The 21984-nt window shown below is 42.6% G+C and overlaps 1 protein-coding gene across 2 annotated transcripts in view; it reads left to right on the top strand.

Moving 5' to 3' along the window:
- The window catches only part of TRPC4AP (transient receptor potential cation channel subfamily C member 4 associated protein), a 78300-nt gene that overhangs the window by 27508 nt on the left and 28808 nt on the right, over positions 1-21984 (top strand). For both annotated transcript variants that reach the window (XM_074970338.1, XM_074970339.1), the window contains exons 4-9: positions 6078-6135; positions 7129-7184; positions 9068-9196; positions 10652-10853; positions 16053-16241; positions 19643-19785. In XM_074970338.1, coding sequence (XP_074826439.1) covers positions 6078-6135; positions 7129-7184; positions 9068-9196; positions 10652-10853; positions 16053-16241; positions 19643-19785 — 777 coding nt within the window. The remainder of the gene's footprint in view (positions 1-6077; positions 6136-7128; positions 7185-9067; positions 9197-10651; positions 10854-16052; positions 16242-19642; positions 19786-21984) is intronic.

A 21984-nucleotide genomic window follows, 5' to 3' on the forward strand; every position in this document is an offset into this window, starting at 1 on the left:
CCCTGTGGCAGAGAAACATTCTCGCTGCATAGGCTGCCTCGGGGGAGAACCACATTCTGCAGAATGTGGTTCTCTGTCAACAGTTTAATAAACCCAGGTCTCAAAAGAATAGGGAGTTGAGACAGAAGATCATCCTGATGGAGGCAGCCCTCCAACCTTCCCTGGGTCCATGCCAGGAGTCCCCCAGAAGGCATGAGTCTTCCCCCGTAGGCCTCAACATCCAGGAACTATGGGTCAAAGAAATCCCCTCTTGTACATCTAAAAAAGAGAGCAGTGAGTCTCCAGAGTGAGCCGTGAGCTAGCTGCAAAAGGTCTCCAGCAAGCTCGGTAGTGTCTGCTCCAAGACCATCCAAGCCTGGTACCTATAGCTTACGAGGGTCTGGAGCTGCAGGTACTATAGACACGCTCAAAGACCTGATGGGCACAGGCACCAAGCCCCAACTGTAACAATTGACAAAGATCAGAGGGGTAGCCGTGTTAGTCTGGATCTGTGAAAGCGGCAAAGAGTCCTGTGGCACCTTATAGACTAACAGATGTATTGGAGCATAAGCTTTCGTGGGTGAATACCCACTTCTTCAGATGCATTGACAAAAGACAGGATCAGGGAGCACACCAGTAAGAAGACACTTCCAGTACGCACTGTACTTTCAGCACTGTCATCAGTGAGCCAGCAAGCACTGGAGCGTTCGGTGCAGGCAAGATCCCTGACTCCCTCCGTACCACCAACAGCACCGGATCGGTCCGATTCAATTCCAGGGAATTCCAGCACTCAGGAGATGTCAGGACATCTGTTAAACCAAAGTCTCCTCTTGTCAGCACCAGGACTTTGGTACTGAGTCTTCTCCAAGTGTGGGAATCCTCTCCGGTACTCTGCCATGCACCTGCCACTGTATAGTGGCAAATCAGACAGAGAGCCAGAGGAGGTCATCTCCCACCACTCCTCCCATGCTCTCTATGATGCCCATTATCAAGAGGCTCCTCAGGCATACCCTCAGCCTGCTGCACCACCACCATGATACGGCCAGCCATGGGCACGACCACCAAGCTCTATCCCACCACTTGAGTGACCCTACTGGGGTCTCTGGGTGGCATATCGCCCCCACACCTCTCGGGCTTCCAGCCTCACCCGTGAGTCCCTGAGACGTTCTTCCTTGGCTATGGCATCCAGAACCTCGGAATCTCCAGAGGAGATTATGGAGGAACAGATATGAGAAGGAGGTTACACCGAGAACTAATATATCTTCCTCCTCTCCAGATGAGACAATCATGCTTCCACCACCATCCTTAGCCAATGATTTGCAGCTCTTCCAGGCCTTGGCAAAAAGGGTAGCAAACATGCTGCAGATACCCCTGGAGGAAGTCAAGGACACTCACCACAAACTCCTTGACATCCTACGCTCTTCCTCATCCTCTAGAATAGCCTTACCCTTCAGTGAGGCTCTCCTGGATCCTGCAAAAACTGTATGGTAAACCCCAACATCGGTGATGCCTACTTGTAAACGGGCTGATAAAAAATATTACATTCTGGCTAGGGAGACGGAATTCCTTTTTCCCCCGACCCCAACTCCATTGCTGTGGACCCGGTAAACTCCCGGGGCCGCCAGCACCAAATGAGATCATCCCCTTACAATAGGGATGGGAAATGTTTGGACCTCTTTGGGAGAAAAGCCGATTCCTCTGCCACATTGCAATTTTGAATCACAAATTATCAAGCCTTAACAGCAAAATATGACTGTTAGTTATTGAAAACTCAACACCTTTACTGATCAGCTCCCAGAGTCACAGCGTGACCAGTTCCTAGCTATCGTCCAGGAGGGGCAGCTAGTGACAACAGCCAAAACAACACTCCAGTCAGCCCTCGATCCAGCTGATAAGTGTCCCGGTCCATCTCTATGGCAGTGGTTATGTGACATGCATCATGGTTACACCTTTTAGGCTTCCCTAAAGAGGTGCAGATGACTGTTGAAGACTTTCCCTTTGAAGGCACCAAGTTCTTTTCTGAAAAGACTGATGCATCCTTGCATACCCTCAAAGATTCCAGGACCACTCTGCTCATTAGGGATCTATATGCCTGAACAAAAGAGAAAATTTAGGCCACAGCCCCAACATAAAACCTGTACCTCCCAATACCCAACTCAATGCTTTTACAAATCTCAAAGAAAGAAATCTAGGTTCTCCAAACGCAAACCATCAGGTCCACAGCCTTCCATGTGACAACCATCCACCTCCATACATGAATTTTGACATGTCAGTCAAGGTGTCGACAAACCATTCCCCTCAACCACTACAGCTGACCAACCTATCCTACCCATTTGACTACCACCTTGCCACGTTCCGCAGCATCTGGGAACATATAACATCGGACCAATGGGTCTTGGAAATAATTCGCAATGGGGGTATTCATCCATTTTACCTACCCCTGTCCCCAGCACACTTCTCCATCCATCTTTAGGGACCATTCTTACAAGAGTTTACTACAACAAGAAATAGATCACCTCCTCCAGTTAGGAGCCCCAGAACAAGTATCTCGACATCTACGAGGCAAAGATTTTTTTTTTTTTTAACTCTTGCTATTTCATAGTACCCAAGAAGGAAGGAAGGTTGGAGACCCGTACTAGACATCAGAGCATGCAACAAGTTTGTCAAAGCCCAAAAATTCAAGATGGCCACTCTAGCAACAATTATTCCATCATTGGAACAGGGAGACTGGTTTTCGGCCTTCAACCTTTGGGACACCTATTTCCATATCTCAATCCTGCTGTTCCACAGGTGGTTCCTCAGATTTACCCTGGGACAAGACCACTGTCAGTACAGAGTACTCCCCTTCGGGCTATCATAGCTCCAACGGTATTCTCCAAAGTCCGCTCAGTAGTGGCTGCTCACCTACACTCCTAGGGGATCATGACCTACCCCTACCTGGACGATTGTCTCCTTCAACGAGGCTTGCTGGATTACCAATATTGCAATAGACTTGTTCATGGAACTGGGTCTGAAGATCAATGTCCAGAAATCAACCCTCACCCTGGGACAGCACCTGGAATTCAGAGGGGCCAACCTGGACTCATTACAGACCAAAGCGCTCCTGTCTCAGCAAAGGTTCCTCTCCTTGGCCACATTCATAGACAGTACGAAATAGCCCCCAAATATCAGCCAGACACTGCCTCAACTCCTGGGGCATATGGCAGCCAGCACAGCGGTGATACCTCATGCCAGATTTCATGTGCAGTGTCTCCAGAGTTGTTTCAGCTCTGTCTACAGACCAGATAGACAGACTAGACAAACCCCTGTCACTGTCCACCAAGGTCAAAAACTCCCTGGACTGGTGGAAAACCACAGCAAATGTTTGCAAAAAGGAGATCTCTCTGCAAACTTCCCTGTCGTTACTTCTCACCACCAGTGCATCCCTTATAGGATGGGGTGCACATCTAAACGACATTACAACACAAGGCAAATGGTCATCTATGGAGATGTCCTCCCACATCAACCTCCTCAAGCTTAGGGCGGTCAGGAATGCCTGCACCCATTTCCTCCCACTGATCAAGGGAACACACATGAGTCTTAACAGACAACATAGTATGTATGTATTGCACATATTGACAAGGAGGAGCCAGGTCACCCTCCCTCCACGCAGAAGCATTAAGGTTAGGGAACTGGTGCATTTCCCCCATCACGCCATCAGCGGCCTATCTTCCAGGAACGCAAAACTCTATAGTGCACAGTCTGTCGCAAGTTCCCACACGACCATGAATGGGAGATAAAGCCATGACCTATTAAGGCGGTGGGGGGAGACGGGACCAACCACAAACCTGTTCACTACTTACCTGTACAAGAAATGTCCATGACATTGCTCCAAAGCAGGGATGGGGCAATACTCCATGCGCAACACTTCTTCTGTGGGACAGGGACCTTCTGTATGCCTTTTCTCCGTTTCCCCTACTGTCGAAAGTCCTATTAAAAATAAAATAAGAAGGCCCACATGTCATACTGATTGCCCCCACTTGGCTGAGACAGACTTGGTACCCTTACCTGTCACAACTTGCGATGTGCTCACCGAGCTCTCTCCAGTCCGCTCCATGCCTGCTCTCGCCGAACAAAGAACGCACTCTATGTTCCAACCTGAGGATTCTCTGCCTCAAGGCTTGGCTCCTTCATGGTTCCAACACAGAGAAAGCTCCTGCTCGGATGAGGTACAAGAAGTATTACTATGCTTAAAAAATCCACAACACTCCGTACTCTACCTTCAAAAGTGGTTCCGGTTTCAGACTTGGTGTAAATCCCAACAAAATTCTCCGACATCTGCTACTCTTCCAAAGTTCCTAGGCTATGTAGTGACTCTTAAAAAAAAAAAAAAATTGAGACTCTCTCAGTTCACTCAGGGTCCACCTAGTGGCTATAGCAGCCTTTCACCAACAAGTAGAGCAGGGCTGGCCAACCTGAGCCTGAGAAGGAGCCAGAGTTTAACAATGTACATCGCCAAAGAGCCACAGTAATACATCAGCAGCCCCCCATCAGCTCCCCCACCCCGCTCCCAGTGCCTCCCACCCACTAAAAGCCTCGCCAATCAGCACCTCCTCCTCCCTCCCCGCACCTCCCGATCACCTGTTTTGTGGCATGCAGGAGGCTCGGGGTGGGAGGAGCGAGGGCACTGCAGGATCAGGGGATGGGGCAAGAAGGGGTGGAGTGGGGGCAATGCCTGTTGCAGAGCCAGGGGTTGAGCAGGGAGCACCCCCCAGCACACTGGAAAGTTGGCTCCTGTAGTTCCAGGCCCAGTGTCGGTGCCTATACAAGGAGTCGCATGTGGCTCCAGAGCCACAGGTTGGCCACCCCTGAAGTAGAGGGATACTCAGTACTATCGCACCCAACCACAAAATGATTCCTTGGGGGTATAGTAAACCTTTTTCCCCAACCCTGACATCCCACCCCAAAATGGGACCTAAACCTAATGTTGAAAAGCCTGACTAGACCTCCCTTCGAACCCATGGCTACCCATTCTCTTACATACCTGTCAATGAAAGCAGCCTTCCTGGTGGTGGTCACCTTGGCTAGGAGAATACGAGAAATAGCAGCTCTGATGGCACATCTTTTCCCTCCTTCCCGCCCCCCCAAGTATTCTTTCAGAACCTGGAGTACTGATGTTTTGTGAAGCTAGTTGACTGGGAACTACTCAGCTTTTCTGATTCTCAGTAACATCCCTACTTCCTGCTCCAATCCAGGAATTTTCTCCTCCAGCATAGCCACCAACTTGAACTTTATGCACAGGAAATCCCTTCCATCTTCAGGCACGAAAGAGAACATGCACATGTGTAGCAGGTCACCGCCACTGTTGAATCACTAAGCAGTTTGAAATGTCAAGTGCAGAACCTGGAAGGAAAGCCTTTCATGGTCCTTCTCTAAACTCCCTCCAAATCTCTCCTGTTAGTTACCTTTGTTCACTGTTAAGGAGGAGAATCCGCTTGCTCTAACTAGCATAATCAGTTAAGGAAAACTTTTTTTTATCTAAAATTCTTTTTGCTTCCAGTTGTAAGGGCAATGGCTGTGGGTGATTTCCCGTAGGATTGAAATGATGCTAAAATCTAGTGGGCTAGGCATTACTTCAATCTGTGACCTTGAATATCTGTTAATGGGATTTTGTTTAGGGGTGGAAAAGGGCACTTGGTTCAAAAAACACTTTGGTAAGTTTGAAATACTTCATTTAATATGTTTATTACTTCAGTTCCAAAGGGCCAACCAGTAGCAGGATCCCATTGTGCCAAGTGCTCTCTCGGCTGTTTTGTGCTTGGACAATGCAAGGTGTAGGAATGTGTGCAGCGCTACAAGTGCGTGTGCAGTACCTGACTTCCTCCAAAACCAGAGCACTAGCTTAGCAGCAGGCCACCTGATATTTCATGCAACCAGAAAGGAGGTAAATTGAAGCAGCCATGTTTGTACTAGTTCCCTCACTGTTATCTGTAGCTCTGTAAGAAATCGGACTGATTTGGGGCTTGCTATTTAGAGAAAAAAACATGGGTCTTGGGTGTCTTTTTGATTGAGTCTGTTAAAATGACTCTACACTTCAGTTCATTCTCTTATTTTCACAGCTTCTAGTGGAAATTCTCATGAGACCAACACTTATTACACAGAAAAAGAAACCGAAAAGTAAGTAGATAAAGGTTTAAGATTAAATAGCTGTTTTCAGTATCTTCCCTTGTTTCCTCCTCCATTTATTTATATCTTTCACCCTTTCTTTACTAAACAAATGATTCACTTTTCCTGAAATAGGAAAACTAATGTCAGTCATTCTTTGTGGTTCTAATTTGAGGGGGTGAATTATAGTCAGTATGTGTTTAAGGCTTAGTTTGTTAGTGTCTGTATTTTTTTCAGTGTATAAATTTGTTTTCCAGGCATTGGCATGTCCGCAAATGTTAGAAACTTCCACTGAAGTTACTGGTGCCTATATAGCTCCTATTCAATCCCTCCAGAATGCTGTCCCTAGAATACAGAGCAGTTGAGTGAGTCATGAAGAGAATCCTATTTTTCCAGACATGTAATGAATAGTAATTTCCTAACTATATAATAAAGGGAGTGTGCCAAAGTGAACTAACTAGGTGCTTCAGAATAGCATTTTGTCTGCTGGAGCAGCTCAGTAGGCTCAATATTTGTATTTTTCATCTTCCATATCTACCTGACACTATCCGGTCCTTGCAATACCTCTGAGAAGGACAAGTATTATGATATCCTCCCCACTTCTCAAGTGAAGCAACTGAGATTCACAGGTGAAATATCAAGATAAAATCTGTCAAAGGTTTTGTTTACGCTGGGAAAATGTGTCCTGTTCGAAACCATGTTAGTTGGTTGCGGTTAATCCGAGGAGGGAAAGACTAGAAGACTGATGTTCGTTGGATGTAGGTCAGAATTAGCATGCCCTATAACATGTCCTCGGGCCATTAAATCTCTTGGACTATACTGCTCGGGTATCTCATTAATCATTTCTAACTGCTTGCTAATTGCAGCTTAATTTTTTTGCATATACGTTTCAGGCTGTTTAGCTGAATATATAAAATGTCATACACAATGCTCTGTGATTATAGCATAGAAATTAAGTGTTCTGGAAACTGTGTAATGAATTGGTGTCTTATTTTTGCTTTGTAGTAAGTGATGACCTGATCAAGGACTGCTTAAGCATATTGTACAACACTTGCATATGTGTAAGTATTAACTTTTAAAAAATACTTTGTTCCATTTCTTTGGCAAACAAACATGTTCCACGCTTCGGCATTGGCAGCACATACCCCAGGAATGAAAGTATATTTGCTTTAAAACATAATTTAAAGACATAATGCAACTCTAGTTTGCAGCATTTTCCAAAGTCTTGTTACATATCTGGACCTACTATATTCAGCCACTCTCTGTATTTTGGGTGTTTAAGTAGTGTTTTATTTATAGGCCTTTCTATAATGCATTACTGCAGTAGCTGAGTGCCCAGTAATTCTGACACACTATTGTGGACATTCGTCTACATATTCATGTTCCCATCTGAGAGCTATTTTCAGCTCTTGTACTTAGAAACATAAATATCAAAATTAGAAAAATGTATGCCCATTAATTTGAGCATCTCTGCCTGTGTGCTGTTCAATACCCTAGTCAACTGAGGGTATTAGGGGCCTGATCCTGCAGACCATTCATATGCAGAACATCCTTGGTCAATCACTGGAACCTGAGTGCCAAGGAAGGGCTGCAGGTTAGAAGTCTGTAGAGAACTTGGCTCAAAAATTGAGGCCTAAAGTGCATATCTAATGACTAAAACACTGTCAATAAGGAACGTATTTTCAATATTGTATAGTTAGTCATAACCCTTCAGTGGATAAATGATCACAAGCCTGAGAGCACATTTAAAATACAGTAGTTTTAATGAAATGCTGCATGTAATCACTGAGTTGAAGCCATTTTAGAGAAACTGACTTTCTCTTAACATTACAAAAGTATTCGTACACAGTGTTCTCAAAACAATACAGAGACCCAGTAAAAGTGGCAAGGGCTGGTGTTTGAGCATTCTTTATTTGATCTCCTAAGGGGGGAAAAAATAGAGGTAGTTTGATAGCTGCATTCGATCTAAAGACGAGCGCATTTGCAATCCATAGAATAGCTGCTGGCTGACTTAACTCATTTCAATTGTAGTGCCCTCTCTGGATTATTGGGATGGATTTGAGTGGAGGGTTTCTTCAGGATTGTAAGACTGTCTAATGTCTTGGTGCAGTTCTGGACTAATTCTCTTTATATCTAGGTATGATATCTATGCTGATATCTAATCCATTTGATCAATACCTTATTGATAGGGTTCAGAGTAACAGCCGTGTTAGTCTGTATTCGCAAAAAGAAAAGGAGGACTTGTGGCACCACAAGTACTCCTTTTCTTTTTATTGATAGGGGTTTTTAAGAATAGTTTGTACAAACGCCTGTCAGGGAAGGTCAAGGTTTACTTGGCCCTGCCTCAGCATAAGGGCCTGGACTCGATGACCTCTTGAGGTTTTGTTTCTATGCTACGGCCACTAGTACATGGTCAGTCTTGCTGAACTCTGAACAGACAGCATTTCAAGCATTTGGGGTAGCATTTTCTGGAATAAAAAAAATACTGAATTAAACCAAAGAGCAACCTTACTCCTACCAGTGATCAGGGTGAAATACTAGCCCCATTGAAGTCAGTGGAAACTTTGAGCAAACTCTGTTCGACTGAGAACTATGTTAGCAGTTAGGCAAGAGAGATTAAGGCAACTGCTATCAGCTCCAATAGAGAGCTAAAGCCCACAGGCAACGCAGGATCCAGCTGTGCAACTTTTAATCTTGTTCCAAGCAGGCAAACAATTCAAGTCAAAATGGAGTTTTTCATCCCGGGGACCTGTAGTTTTGGCAGGCCCCATGAGGATTAGCTGAATTGTTGATCTTCCTGGTCAGCACGTCACCAAGTTCTAGGACTTGCCGAATAGGTAACCAAGAGAGTGTCTGAAAGTGGCTTGCTACATATGATTATCACATCTGATTTGCCAGTGCAGCCATTGTTGGGTGTATTTTACCGTTCCTCGCTTTCTTCTAGACTGAAGGAGTCACTAAACGATTGGCAGAAAGAAATGATTTTGTGTTGTTCCTGTTTACATTGATGACAAACAAAAAAACATTTCTGCAAACAGCAACGCTTATTGAAGATATCCTAGGAGTTAAAAAGGTCTGTGGATGTTTCCTATAATCGTGGTTGCGTAACTGTTCAGGGTTGTGTGCTAGAGGGGAAAAGTCATCTATGTTAATAGTGGGGTTTTTTTGTGAACATGCATTGAAGAAAATTTGCCATTTGTTACATGTCATTTAGTGTTACAAATAAAATATTGTTGGAGATATATAACCATTGTAAAACCTTGGGCAGGATACATTTAAGATCTCATCTACATTATGTGCTATAATCAGGTCAGGGACCAATGTTGTAAATTGATCTTTTGACACTGTTGCATTTGTAAGGTAGATGTACTTCTCTGTCTTGTCTTTGGGAATTTCATTCTCATCGCTAAATACTGAAGAATGCATATGTCAGACTAAACTGCTTTCCAAATTGTCCTAAAAGGAGCCTTTTTGCTTGAGTTAGTCAGTCATTTGGTGGCTTTTAGTCTTCTCTAATTTAATGTTCGGGACTTTGTCCAATGTCACTGTTCTGCCTTAAAGGAATATAATATTTAAAATATTGGTAGCCAAGCTTCCTTGTGTTGAGAAAAAGTTCTATTAAAGTTGAAACAGCATAGATAGTAGGTGGAACAATGAAAATACACTTGTCAGTTTTACTCCCTGGTTCTCGTGCAGTGAGTCCTGCTAATGCCAAAACCTCTCCTTTTTAAAAAATGTCTCTAGTACTGTTTTAATAAATTCTAAATGATAGCCCTGAATAATATAACCAATATTCCTTCTTAGAGGGTGTCACTGCTACAAACCTAATTATTCCCTTTCCTCTGCTAATATCTCTTCAGCGGTGAAATACAGTAGTTGGATTTCAGTGTCCAGCTAATTTCTGCCCCCTAGATAGGGTTTGGGGGTTATATGGCTTGTGTTTTCCTGAAATTCAATATTTATGTAAATTCGGACTAATTATTAAGTTGTATATTTTGATTAACTTTGCTGAAGGATGCTTAGACGCTGTCTGAACTTTCCTTCTGATTACTTTTCAGAATCTTCCCTTATCACAGATGAAACTATAATTTAAAAATAGCTGACAGCATAGTCAATCTTTAGATGCATTTAACTTCGATAAATTTGGGGGTACAAACCAACAAAAGTTGGGGGGCGAAATTAAAATTTCAAAATAGCTAAAATTGGCTTAGTGCTTATTTTTTCACAATTCTGTTTTGTTTTTGTTTTTGTTTTTTTTAGTAAAATGACTTGAGAATAATTTGATCTCTTATGAATTGGTGAACACATGGGATCTTAGCCTTGATTTGGGATTCACAGCCCCTTTCAAACTCTGAGGAATTTCTGCTACCCATCTACCCTTGTGTCTGACTAAATTTAAAACAATTTTAATTCTGTTGGGGAAGGCTCTTTAATTTTTATATGTTCCCTCTGTTAACGTTGATTTTTGGTTAAAAGACTGTTGGTTTATTTCATCGAACGATCAATGCATTGTTTTTGTTTTCTATAGGAAATGATACAGTTAGAAGATATTCCCAATCTTGCAAGTCTAGTATCCAGTTTTGATCAACAGCAACTTGCTAATTTCTGTAGGATCCTTGCAGTCACAATTTCAGAGCTTGAGACAGGGAGTGATGACAAACACACACTTCTTGCTAAAAATGCACAGCAGAAAAAAAATTTGGGTCCTTCTCGAGCTGAAGTTAATCAAGGTAAAGTGTCCCAGTTACTAGAGTCTTGCATTCTAAACACAGGTGCAGAGGAATCAAAAAGGAAGTCCATAAACCTTCTCTCCATCCTGTCAAGAGTCTGAGGCTTCTGTATTGTGATATTGTAAGCCTTCTGCATTTATGATTGTTATTTCTTTAATTCTGCATTCCATGTAGGTTCTTACCCAAACTATCATTATCAACAAAAAAAAAAAACAGTTTAGTTTGATTCACATGCACCCTAGAAGTTAGTTGAGTAGGTATTGATGGTTAGAGTGGAGGGAAGATGTTTTCATGCTATGACGGGCTATAATGTCTCAGTACCATAGGTGTAGCCAGTGCTTGTCTGTTATCCAGGCAAGCATTTACATTGGTGTCAGGTGGCTTTATCTAATATCTTGCTCTAGAGCAATATATCAGTCTTTTTCCCCTTTCTCATTAAGGAAAAAATGTTTAATACAGTTTTTGGTTCTGGCCAGTCACCTACCAATTGCTATGCCAGTGTGGAGGAAAATACAACTTCCCTGGGGAGGGATACTCTTGATCTATTTCATACATACTGGTGAGGAGGTAGCATAGTGCATTAGAGCGTTACACTCAGAAGCAGACATAGGTTCTGTGTCTGTCCCTGAACTAACTTGGGTTGTGACCGTGAGCCAACTCATTGACCTCTGTCAGTGTCCAAGTGAGCTGTGCTCGTGAAGGGCTATGTAAGAGCTACGTGTGGATTTATCACTATTTGTGGACCTAGGATTTCTAGCTTGCGTTTAGTCATGCTTTTGAAGACTCTCTGGTGTGATGATCTGACTAGAATACCTCTTCCCTTAGAGTTTCAGGAGTTAATTTTCCATGTTATGGGAAGTAACCTTTTATATTAGATATCAGAAGGTGAGGACCATTGTAAGAGAACAGTCCAGACCAAAGTCTGAACTAGAAATTATATTGGGCAAAACTTCAAAATCTGTCTAATCTTAAATTCTTGCTGGAAATCTTGAAGCAACACGTGTGCTGCTTTTCAGATTGAGTTGGCATTTTTGGAATAAAACTGAATGTTGAGGAGTTAATATTTTAAGCAGTTTCAAATCGTATTAGGCTAAATCTTGGTTCACATTTTGACCTCAGTTTTTTGGTATAATGATGACTCATATTAAGTATACTCAATTAAACAAATAGCAGAGAGATCTGTATATAGACCTTGCTTACATTTAAAGTCCCTGATGGTTTGTAATTTTTTTTTCCAGAGGTGTTGCATGCCTGATGCCCTTTTGGGAGGCATTGGTAGTTGCAGGTGCTCAGCATCTTGGAACTTGAGGCCACTGTGTGAGCTTTTTTTATTGCCTTGAGTACCTCTGACTCGAATGTTATCTTGAGTTCCTACTTCACTGTGAGCCTTCTAGGCTTTATCAGACAATGTAATCAATTAAAATGCCAGCAAAGGGAAGGTGAATTGGTTTCACTTTTGTTGTCTGAAACTCTTTTTGAAATATGAGGAGCCCAGGGCTTTCGTATATAGACTCTCCAGGAAGCTCTTGTCATTAGGATCCAGTCCATTTAGGGGTTTCAATGTCAATATCTAAATGTTCAACTTAGCCCACATCTACAAGTAGCAAATTCAGAGTATGAAGCAATGGGCTGGCCAAAAAGATTCTCCTCACACCTCTCAACAATCATGCTGCTGCATTCTGCACTGGTTGTGGGCAGCAGAGTGGCCTTTTCAGAAGCTCTTTGTAAAGAGTATGTATGCATGAGAGTGGTGCCACTGGATGGTGACAAATGGGTATTCTTTACCGCAAATAAGCCCTTATGGCTGAAGATCCAAGGACATCTAATATATTAAAGTGAATGTGCAAATCTTCAGGCTGTTTAAGCAAACTAACTGAATATGTCCCGGATCCTGCAAATGCTTAAATCTGAGTATTTCAGTAGTCTCTCTGCACATGCTTGAAGTGAGCTATTTGCACGTTTGTTTGCAGGGTCCGGGTCTAAATGTATAAACCTAAAATATTATTTTTCACATATAATTTTAAGTTAACTTAATCTTTTTCTAAGTTCAGAATTCCATGGTTGACATGCTGCTGTTGTTGGAATTGCAGCCACTGAAAATGGTGGTACTTGGACTAAGGGCCTTGGCTTTTCAGTGCACAAGGATGAAGATTTAGCGTAGGATTATATCTAACAGCTCTGTTTTTATTTGATGATGAAGACCGGATACTATGTATCTTTGTGAAAGCCTTACACTGAGGGCAAAGTGCAGCTTTTATTCAAAGTTGACATAGGAATCAACAAAAACAAATCGAATGTGTAATGCAGCAACATCAGTCCACCCTGCGTGGGAAAGGATTTAAAGTACCGATTTTAATCATGATTTAAACCAGCAAGCAGGAAAACTCAATTTAAATAATTTTGATCTTCTTTTGCCTTTGTGCTTTTTAGTTACTTTCCTTTAGTTGATTCTCCATTGGTTGGTAATCATTAAAACGTTGATTTTCAACTAAATATAGTCTCTGTGCTAAATTTGGTGGTACTTTTTGCCAACCAGAAGGATACGTTATATCTCTACATTTATTTAAGCAGTTATATAGATTCTTAATTTTTACATTTCCTTGTTATGTTAGAAAATGGTGAATAATGCATTTCTTATTAGATGGTTTTTTTACTTGTTTCAAGCTCTATTTGGATGGAAATTGGAATTCAATTAAAAATATGCAAAAGCATTGTTTTATTGATTAAATAAAGCTATCTTAAATATCCTATACGTATAAGAGGAAAAAGGTTTTTCAAAACCATGTGCATTTAAAACTGATTTATTAGACAAAGGAAGTATTATCTGTAGTTGTGAATTATACTGATTGTTTGAGCACCATGTCCTTTGTGATTTTTGAGCTAGTAGATACCATGCTCTCTCATTTAGTTTCTTTTAATATATTGGAGAAAGAAAACCAGCTTTCCTACTTTTTCAACTCCCAATCAATTTCTTAACTTTTGAATGAGCTGGTCATTGAACTGAATTAGTTGAATAAAGTGAAATGGGGAAAAAAAATTCTTTTTGCATCTGCAGAAGAGGCAACTATTGTTAAAGCCAGTTTAACAATTCAACAAACGCTGGTTCCAGGGCCTTAGCCAGTTACTTCCACCAGTTCAGTGGTCTGCCTTTCGTTAAAACTTCGGTAGCAAATGTATTGATTGAGGTGAATGTTTTTGTTTTATTTAAATTATTTTAATAGGTTATAGTAAGTTTAGGCCTTAACAGAGGTTGTCATAATTTGAGTTTAATTTTAAACTAGTAGATGAAAACCTGCACTGTTGCACAGATGTAATCTGTAAAGGGAGGTGTAGGGGTGTTTTTGTTGTTTTAAGAGAAGGCAGAGAACTTTAAAAATTGAACAGTAACAGACCGCAAATCCCAGTGATGATGGAATCTGGTGATATTTTAAACAAAGAGTTCTCAGCCATACAAGTATCTGTTTCCATCACTTCACACTGACTCAGCGGATGTTCAGAGTTGAGGATAGATTATTTTTATGTGCTGGTGGTGGTTGTGTGTGGGTGGTTGTATTTGTGTTGTCCTGGGAGAGTTGTATAGATTTGTGCAGGTGGTGAGTGAGGACTGGGTGCTCCAGTGAGGGGAAGGGTGTTTGAGGCTATTGTATGTACTGGTGATAGACCTGTGCATGGTTTTGAAGAACTGTAGCAGTTGGGCCAGGTAATCCATCATCTATGCCAAAGGTCTCAAACTCAAATGACCATGAGGACTAGTGCATTGGCCCGAGGGCCGCATCACTGACACCCCACCCTTGCTGCCCCCGGCTCCTCCCCCACTCCACTCCTTCCATGAGGCCCCACCCCTTCCCTGCCCCTATTTCAACCCCTTCCCCGAAGTCCCTACCCCAAGCCCGCCCCCTTCCTGCCCCCAGAGGGAGCAAGAGGGGTGCAGTGTGTGGCAGGGGCTCAGGGCAGGGAGTGCAGGAGGTGTGCAGGGTGCGACAGAGGGCTCAGGGCAGGGAGTTGGGGTGTGGGGTGCAGCAGGGGGCTCAGGGCAGGGAGTTGGGGTGCAGGACGGGTTCAGGGTGCAGGCTCTGGCCCAGCGCCGCTTATCTAGAGCGGCTCTGGAGTGGCAGCGGCACGCACCGGGGCCAGGGCAGGCTCGCTGACTGCCCTGGCCCCTCACCGCTCTGCTCTGCTCCAGGAAGCAGCTGGAACCATGTCCCTGGAGGTGGAAGGGGGGCACACAGCTCTGTGTGCTGCTCTTGCTGCTGCTCCTCCAGGTACCTCCCCCGAAGCTCCCATTAGCTGCGGTTCCCTGTTCCTGGCCAACGGGAGCTGCGGAGGGCAGTGCGTGGAAGCGAGAGTAATGCATGGAGTCCTCTTCTCCCTCCCCCTTGGGGAGGCGGGGGCTGCAGGGGCATGGTTCCGGCCGCTTCAGGGAGCGGTGCAGGGCTTGCGGCGCCACGGGGTGGGAGGAGGGGCGCGTGGGAGCTTGGTGGGCTGCACGAAAGAACCCTGCTGGCCACATGCGGCTCGCAGGCTGCGTGTTTGAGACTCCTGATCTATGCAGTCTTCCTCATACAACCAGTGAAATTGTTGCCTCTAATTAGCTGTTGAGTAAGGGTGGTGTTTGGTTGAGTTACTTCAGATATCACAGTGGACTAGGATTCTTGACATGGCAGACTAAATTACTTTCCTAAATGATTTTAATAAGTAAATATAATAACTTTAGGCCTTAAACTCAAATTATAACAGCCTATGTTAATTTTGAAACTAGTTGCTGAAAGCCCTTGCTGTTGCATGGGTGTAATTCATAAAGTCAAAATGGCTGAGAACTTAAAAGTGGGACATTAACAGACTGAATCCCAGTGATGATGCAACTTGATGATATTCTGACCAAGAAGAGCTCTCAACCAATGCACGTAGCTGTTTCCTTCTCTTCATGATGACTTAACAGACATTCTAGGCTTAAAAAAGATCCATTTTTTAAAAACGATTCGTTTTTACCCAACCTGTCATGGTCTAACTGTCTAGGATCCCTCTTGCTGCTGTTGAGCACTCATCAAAAAAGCCAATATTTGGCTCTTGTCAGCTATATAGAATACAGTTGTGTACACTGTTGTATACTTTGATAAGAGCATTTTGAAAAGTGAATTTGCCATCTGGCATGGAGTCTTTTGTTGGTTGTTGACTTGTTGTGGTGTTTTCCTGTTGTAGCTACACTCCTGAATATTCCAGGCTTTGTTGAGCGATTATGCAAACTGGCAACAAGGAAAGTATCAGAAACAACAGGTACTTCCAATTTTCTCCAGGAGTTAGAGGAGTGGTACACCTGGCTGGACAATGCACTTGTTCTTGATGCCCTGATGCGAGTAGCAAATGAGGAGGCAGAGCAGAGCAGCACAGGTATCTGTTGTTATTTACTAATCTATGGCTTTGCTTTATGGCTTGTAGAATAGCTGGGTTTCGCTTCTATCTCCTCCCCATTCCCCCTTCCAAAAAAAAACCCAAACCAACATGTTGAGCACAGTATGCTTAGATCTGTCTCCTGTTTTACTGCAAAGTGATTTGATTTTTGTACTTACCAATAGATCCTATTGCGAAGTTTACTTCTCAGCTGTCCAAAGAGCTCCTTATATAGTGTTATGCTTGCAACCCTCTGAATCCCTCTCACGAGAGGTAGGAGAGTTTTATTTCCATTTTACAGATGTGGGAAACTGAGGCACAAATTAAGCAATTTGCTCAAAAGCTACAGCAAACTGGCTGTAGAATTGGGATTAGAATCTAAGCATTCTTGCATCCATCTCCATGCTCAGGCAACTCAGTGATTCGTCTTCACACAATGGCAAGTAATTCGGATAAACTGTTAATTGTTCCAGCAAATCATTTATCTGCTATCTTCAACTGAATTAAGACAACTTAGAACCATACAAATGTAGGGCTGGAAGGGACCTGGAGAGATCATCAAGTTCACCCCCTGTGCTGAGACAGGGCCAAGTAAACCTCAACCATCCCTGACAAGTGTGTGTTTGTACAACCTAATCTCAAACGATGGGGATTCCATCATTCTTTCCTTGGAAACCTGTTCCAGAGCTTAACTACCCTTTTAGTTAGAAGGCTTTTCCTAATATCTCACCTCAATGACCTTTGCTGCAGATTAAGCCCATTACTTCTTGGTCTACCTTCAGTGGACACAGAGAATAATTGATCCCCATTCTCTTTGTAACAGCCCTTAACGTATTTGAAGACTGTCATCAGGTTCCCCATCAGCAGTCTTTTCTGAAGACTAAATGTCCAGCTTTTGTAACCTTTCTTCACAGGTCAGGCTTTCTAGACTTTTTTTTCATTTTTGTTGCTTTCTTCTGGATACTCTCTCCAATTTGTCCACATCTTTCCTAAAGTGTGGCGCCCAGAATTGGGCACAGTACTCCAGCTGATGCCTCACCAGTGCCATATGGACAGGACAGTTACCTCCCATATCTTACATACTACACTCTTGTTAATACACCCCAGTATGATATTGCCTCATTTTGCAACTGCATCACTTTGTTGACTCATATTCAGTTTGTGATCCAGCAGTACTACCACCCAGCCAAGTACTCCCTATTTTGTAGATATGCATTTGATTTTTTTTCCCTTCCTAAATGTAGTACTTTGCATTTACTGTAGAATTTCATCTTGTTTTCAGACCAATCCTCCAATTTATCAAAGTCGTTTTGAATTCTAATCCTGTGCTCCAAAGTGCTTGCAACCTCTCCCAGTTTGATGTAATCTGAAAATTTTATAAGCATACTCTCCACTCCATTATCCAAGTCATTAGTGAACATATTGACTGTACCAGACCAAGGACTGACCCGCATGGAACTCCACTAGATACACCATCCCAGTTTCACAGCAAGCCATTTATAATTACTCTGAGTACAATCTTTCAACTATTTGTGCACCCAATTTACAATAATTTCATCTAGACCACGTTTCGCTAGTTTGCTTATGAGTGTGTCATGGGGGACTGTATCAGAAGCCTTTCTAAACTCAAGATATATCATGTCTTCTGCTTCCCACCATCCATTAGGCCAGTAACTCTGTCAAAGAGGAAGTTAGAGTGGTCCGGCATGGTTTGTTTTTGACAAATCCGTGATGGCTTTTCCTTATAACTGTATTATTCTGTGCTTACAAGTTGATTGTTTAATAAGGTGTTCCATTGTCTTTCCAGGTATTGAATTTAGGCTGACTGGTCTGTAGTTCCCTAGGTCCTCTATTTTCCCCTTTTTAAAGATAGGTACTGTGTTTGTCCTTCCCCAGCCCTCTGGGACCTCACCCGTCCTCCATGTGTTCTCTCAAAGATAATGGCTAATGGTTCCACGATTGCTTCAGCCAGTTCCTTAAGTACCCTAGAATGAGTTTCATCAGGCCCTGCTGGCTTGAGTACATCTAATTTATTGAAATATTCTTTAACCCATTCTTTCTCTATTTTTGCTTGCATTCCTTCCCCCTTTTTATGTTTGTTTTGAAGATGTGTTATGTAAGCTCTGAAGTATTGTAATGAAAATGCATATACACTCCCTTCACTATGGGAATACATAGATTATGAGGTCAGAAGAAACCATTCTGATCTTCTTAGTTTGACCACTTGTATAACACAGGAGGTGAACTACTCTCCCAAAAATGTAGTCTCCTTAGTGGAGTAGACCTTATAAGGTTGTTTTCTTGAACTCCAAATTTTACATAGCTTCTGAAGATACATAGGAGCAACTTTCGTCTTGATCCTACTTGATCAGGATTGTGGCAAAAACTCTTATTAAAAATCCTGCAAATATACTAAAACAAAATTAAGTGTAGGTCTTGCACACAGAACTGTCTCTGTTCAGTGTGTTATCTCGGTATGTGTGCACAATTTTGGTTTGGTGTAAAGTGGAAAAAGCTTGCTACTATAAAAGAGAACTCTCTCAGAAATGGAGTACACATTTCACAGAACTCTTGATCTTGGATAATCTCTGTGATCATCAGAATAAGGGCTGCAACTTCCTCTTCTGGGCAATGTGAGTGTCTCTCTGACTCTGGCTGCATGCCTCCCAGCACTCATGCATGTTTAACCGGTTCACAAAAATGTAGTATGGGGACAGCATGACTTGCACCTCCTTAAGTCAAGCCACCATGATGGGTCTAACTTTAAATCCTGGCCTGTTTTTATTTAAAGTGTGTCAATTTTGTGATCTAAATAATTCCATATCGTGGCTTCCATTGCATCTCAAACATGTTACATTTTTATCTCTGTCCTTCAACATTATACTTACAGAATGGATTTTCAGAAGCATTTAGCACTGGCCTACCTGTAACCCCCCAGTGGAGATAGTTAGAGGAGAGTTAGGCCAAAGCTGAGCATTTATGAAAATCACACCCCCGAATTTATGATTTCCTGTGTACAAAGAAGAGAACAAGGGTAGAAGTGACATAGTGTCATTAGGAATTTCACATTTGTAATCCATTAGTTTTGTGTATGAAATGCTGTTTGGCTTGTTATCAGAAGGTGAACTATTTTAAAAAAAATATTTGAGGTAAGGATCCTAACACTGTCCTAATCTAAACCTCAGTGGTGCGTTTTTCCCAGAATGAGAAAAACGTCTTGCAGATAACTTGGAATTGCTTATTTCAGTCCCATGACACATCTTCATTTTTGCTAGGAAGATCTTCAAGCAAATGTGCTGGTCGTACGTTTGCAGTACTGCAGTATTGGTATTACATAAAGCAGTAACCAGTCCTTTTCCTTGGGGACTACCTCAGGCTCATGTCTCTGATCTCTCATTTAGAATCTTCAGATGAAAGTGGATTAGCCAACACCTCAACAAGAACTCAGCTTCCGCAGTCCATGAAGATCATGCATGAGATCATGTACAAGCTGGAGGTGTTGTATGTTCTCTGTGTATTGCTGATGGGGAGACAGAGGAATCAGGTGAGTGTCTACCTAAATGTTCATGTGTGCATAGAATAGTCATTGTCTCTTTAAATCCAATCATTCAGTTTAGCCTACCTGAACCCACCATCATGCGCTCCAAGTTTTTGTTTAGTGAAGCTGTATTGGAGTCACTGGTTAGAAACCACTCAGTACTTTCCCGTTTAGAGTTCCTTTACTTCTGGGCCTCATGGTGAGGTTTGTAAACACTTTTTTTTATTTAAAGAAAGTTCTACAAACAAATATACATTTTAAGTACAATCCTATAAGCACAAATAACTGGTACTTTATAAACCTACGTACGGATACAAAAGAACATGAAAATGAACAGAAGAATTGTTCATGGTAGTACACAGTGTGCGCTTCACTGCTTTCTGGGCAAAGCACAGTCTCTGTTGCATGGAGTTCATAGTTCAAGGACATACAGAGAAAGTGAAACTAATATATATGGATAGGCTGGGGCTATGGGATCAAGAAAATCATGGACTCTGTGAAAGGCTTTTTGATTGGGGGGGGGGGGTATTGTGTAAATGCAAAGACTTCATTTCTGCCTTTTTCCATTGCAAGAACGCAGCTTTCATAGTATACATGAATGTGCTGCAAAAAGCTGCCTCCGATTTCTATCCCACTCCAACCCCTTTCGCTGTCATAAGGCACAAACTTTGCTGCATACAGGTGTCCATTTGAATACTATTTTTGTTAAGCATGGCTGTTTGAGAAGTAAGCGTTCCACTGAAATCGAGGCACATTATAAGGAAATACTTCTCTGTAATTCCACTATGCTGAGAAATGCCAGCAGAAAAACGTGTTCATAGATACTAAGGTTAGAAGGGACCATTATGATCATCTAGTCCGACCTCTTGCACAATGCAGGCCACAGAATCTCACCCACCCACTCCTGCGATAAACCTCTCACCTATGTCTGAGCTGCTGAGGTCCTCAAATCGTGGTTTAAAGACTTCAAGGAGCAGAGACACCTGCAGCAAGTGACCTGTGACCCATGCTACAGAGGAAGGTGAAAAACCTCCAGGTCCTCTTCCAGTCTGCCCTGGAGGAAAATTCCTTCCTGACCCCAAATATGGTGATCAGCTGAACCCTGAGCATATGAGCAAGATTCACTAGCCAGATACCCAGGAAAGAGTTCTCTGTAATAACTCAGATCCCACCCCATCTAACATCCCATCACAGGCCATTGGGCCTATTTACCATGAATATTTAAAGATCAGTTAATTGCCAAAAACATGTTATCCCATCATACCATCTCCTGCATAAACTTACGGAGTCTAATCTTAAAGCCAGATAGGTCTTTTGCCCCCACTGCTTCCCTTGGAAGGCTATTCCAAAACTTCACTCCTCTGATGGTTAGAAACCTTCGTCTAATTTCAAGTCAAAACTTCCCGATGACCAGTTTATATCCATTTGTTCTTATGTCCACATTGGTACTGAGCTTAAATAATTCCTCTCCCTCTCCGGTATTTATCCCTCTGATATATTTAGAGAGAGCAATCATATCTCCCCTCAATCTTCTTTTGGTTAAGCTAAACAAGCCAAGCTCCTTGAGTCTCCTTTCATAAGACAGGTTTTCCATTCCTCGGATCATCCTAGTAGCCCTTCTCTGTACCTGTTCCAGTTTGAATTCATCCTTCTTAAACATGGGAGACCAGAACTGCGCACAGTATTCCAGGTGAGGTCTCGCCCAGTGCCTTGTATAACAGTACTAAAACTTCCTTATCTCTACTGGAAATACCTCGCCTGATGCATACCAAGACTGCATTAGCTTTTTTCACGGCCATATCACGTTGGCGGCTCATAGTCATCCTATGATCAACCAGTATTCCAAGGTCGTCGTTGTCCTCCGTTACTTCTAATTGATGCGTCCGCAGCTTATAACTAACATTCTTGTTGTTAATCACTAATGCATGACCTTACACTTTTCACCATTAAATTTCATCCTATTACTATTACTCCAGTTTACAAGGTCATCCAGATCTTCCTGTATGATATCCTAGTCTCTCTCTAAATTGGCAATACTTCCCAGCTTTGTATCATCCGCAGACTTTATTAGCACACTCCCACTTTTTGTGCTGAGGTCAGTAATAAAAAGATTAAATAAGATTGGTCCCAAAACTGATCCCTGAGGAACTCCACTGGTAACCTCCCTCCAGCCTGACAGTTCACCTTTCAGTATGACCCGCTGTA

Source organism: Natator depressus, chromosome 13 (assembly GCF_965152275.1).
Source record: "Natator depressus isolate rNatDep1 chromosome 13, rNatDep2.hap1, whole genome shotgun sequence".
Lineage (NCBI taxonomy): Eukaryota > Metazoa > Chordata > Testudines > Cheloniidae > Natator > Natator depressus.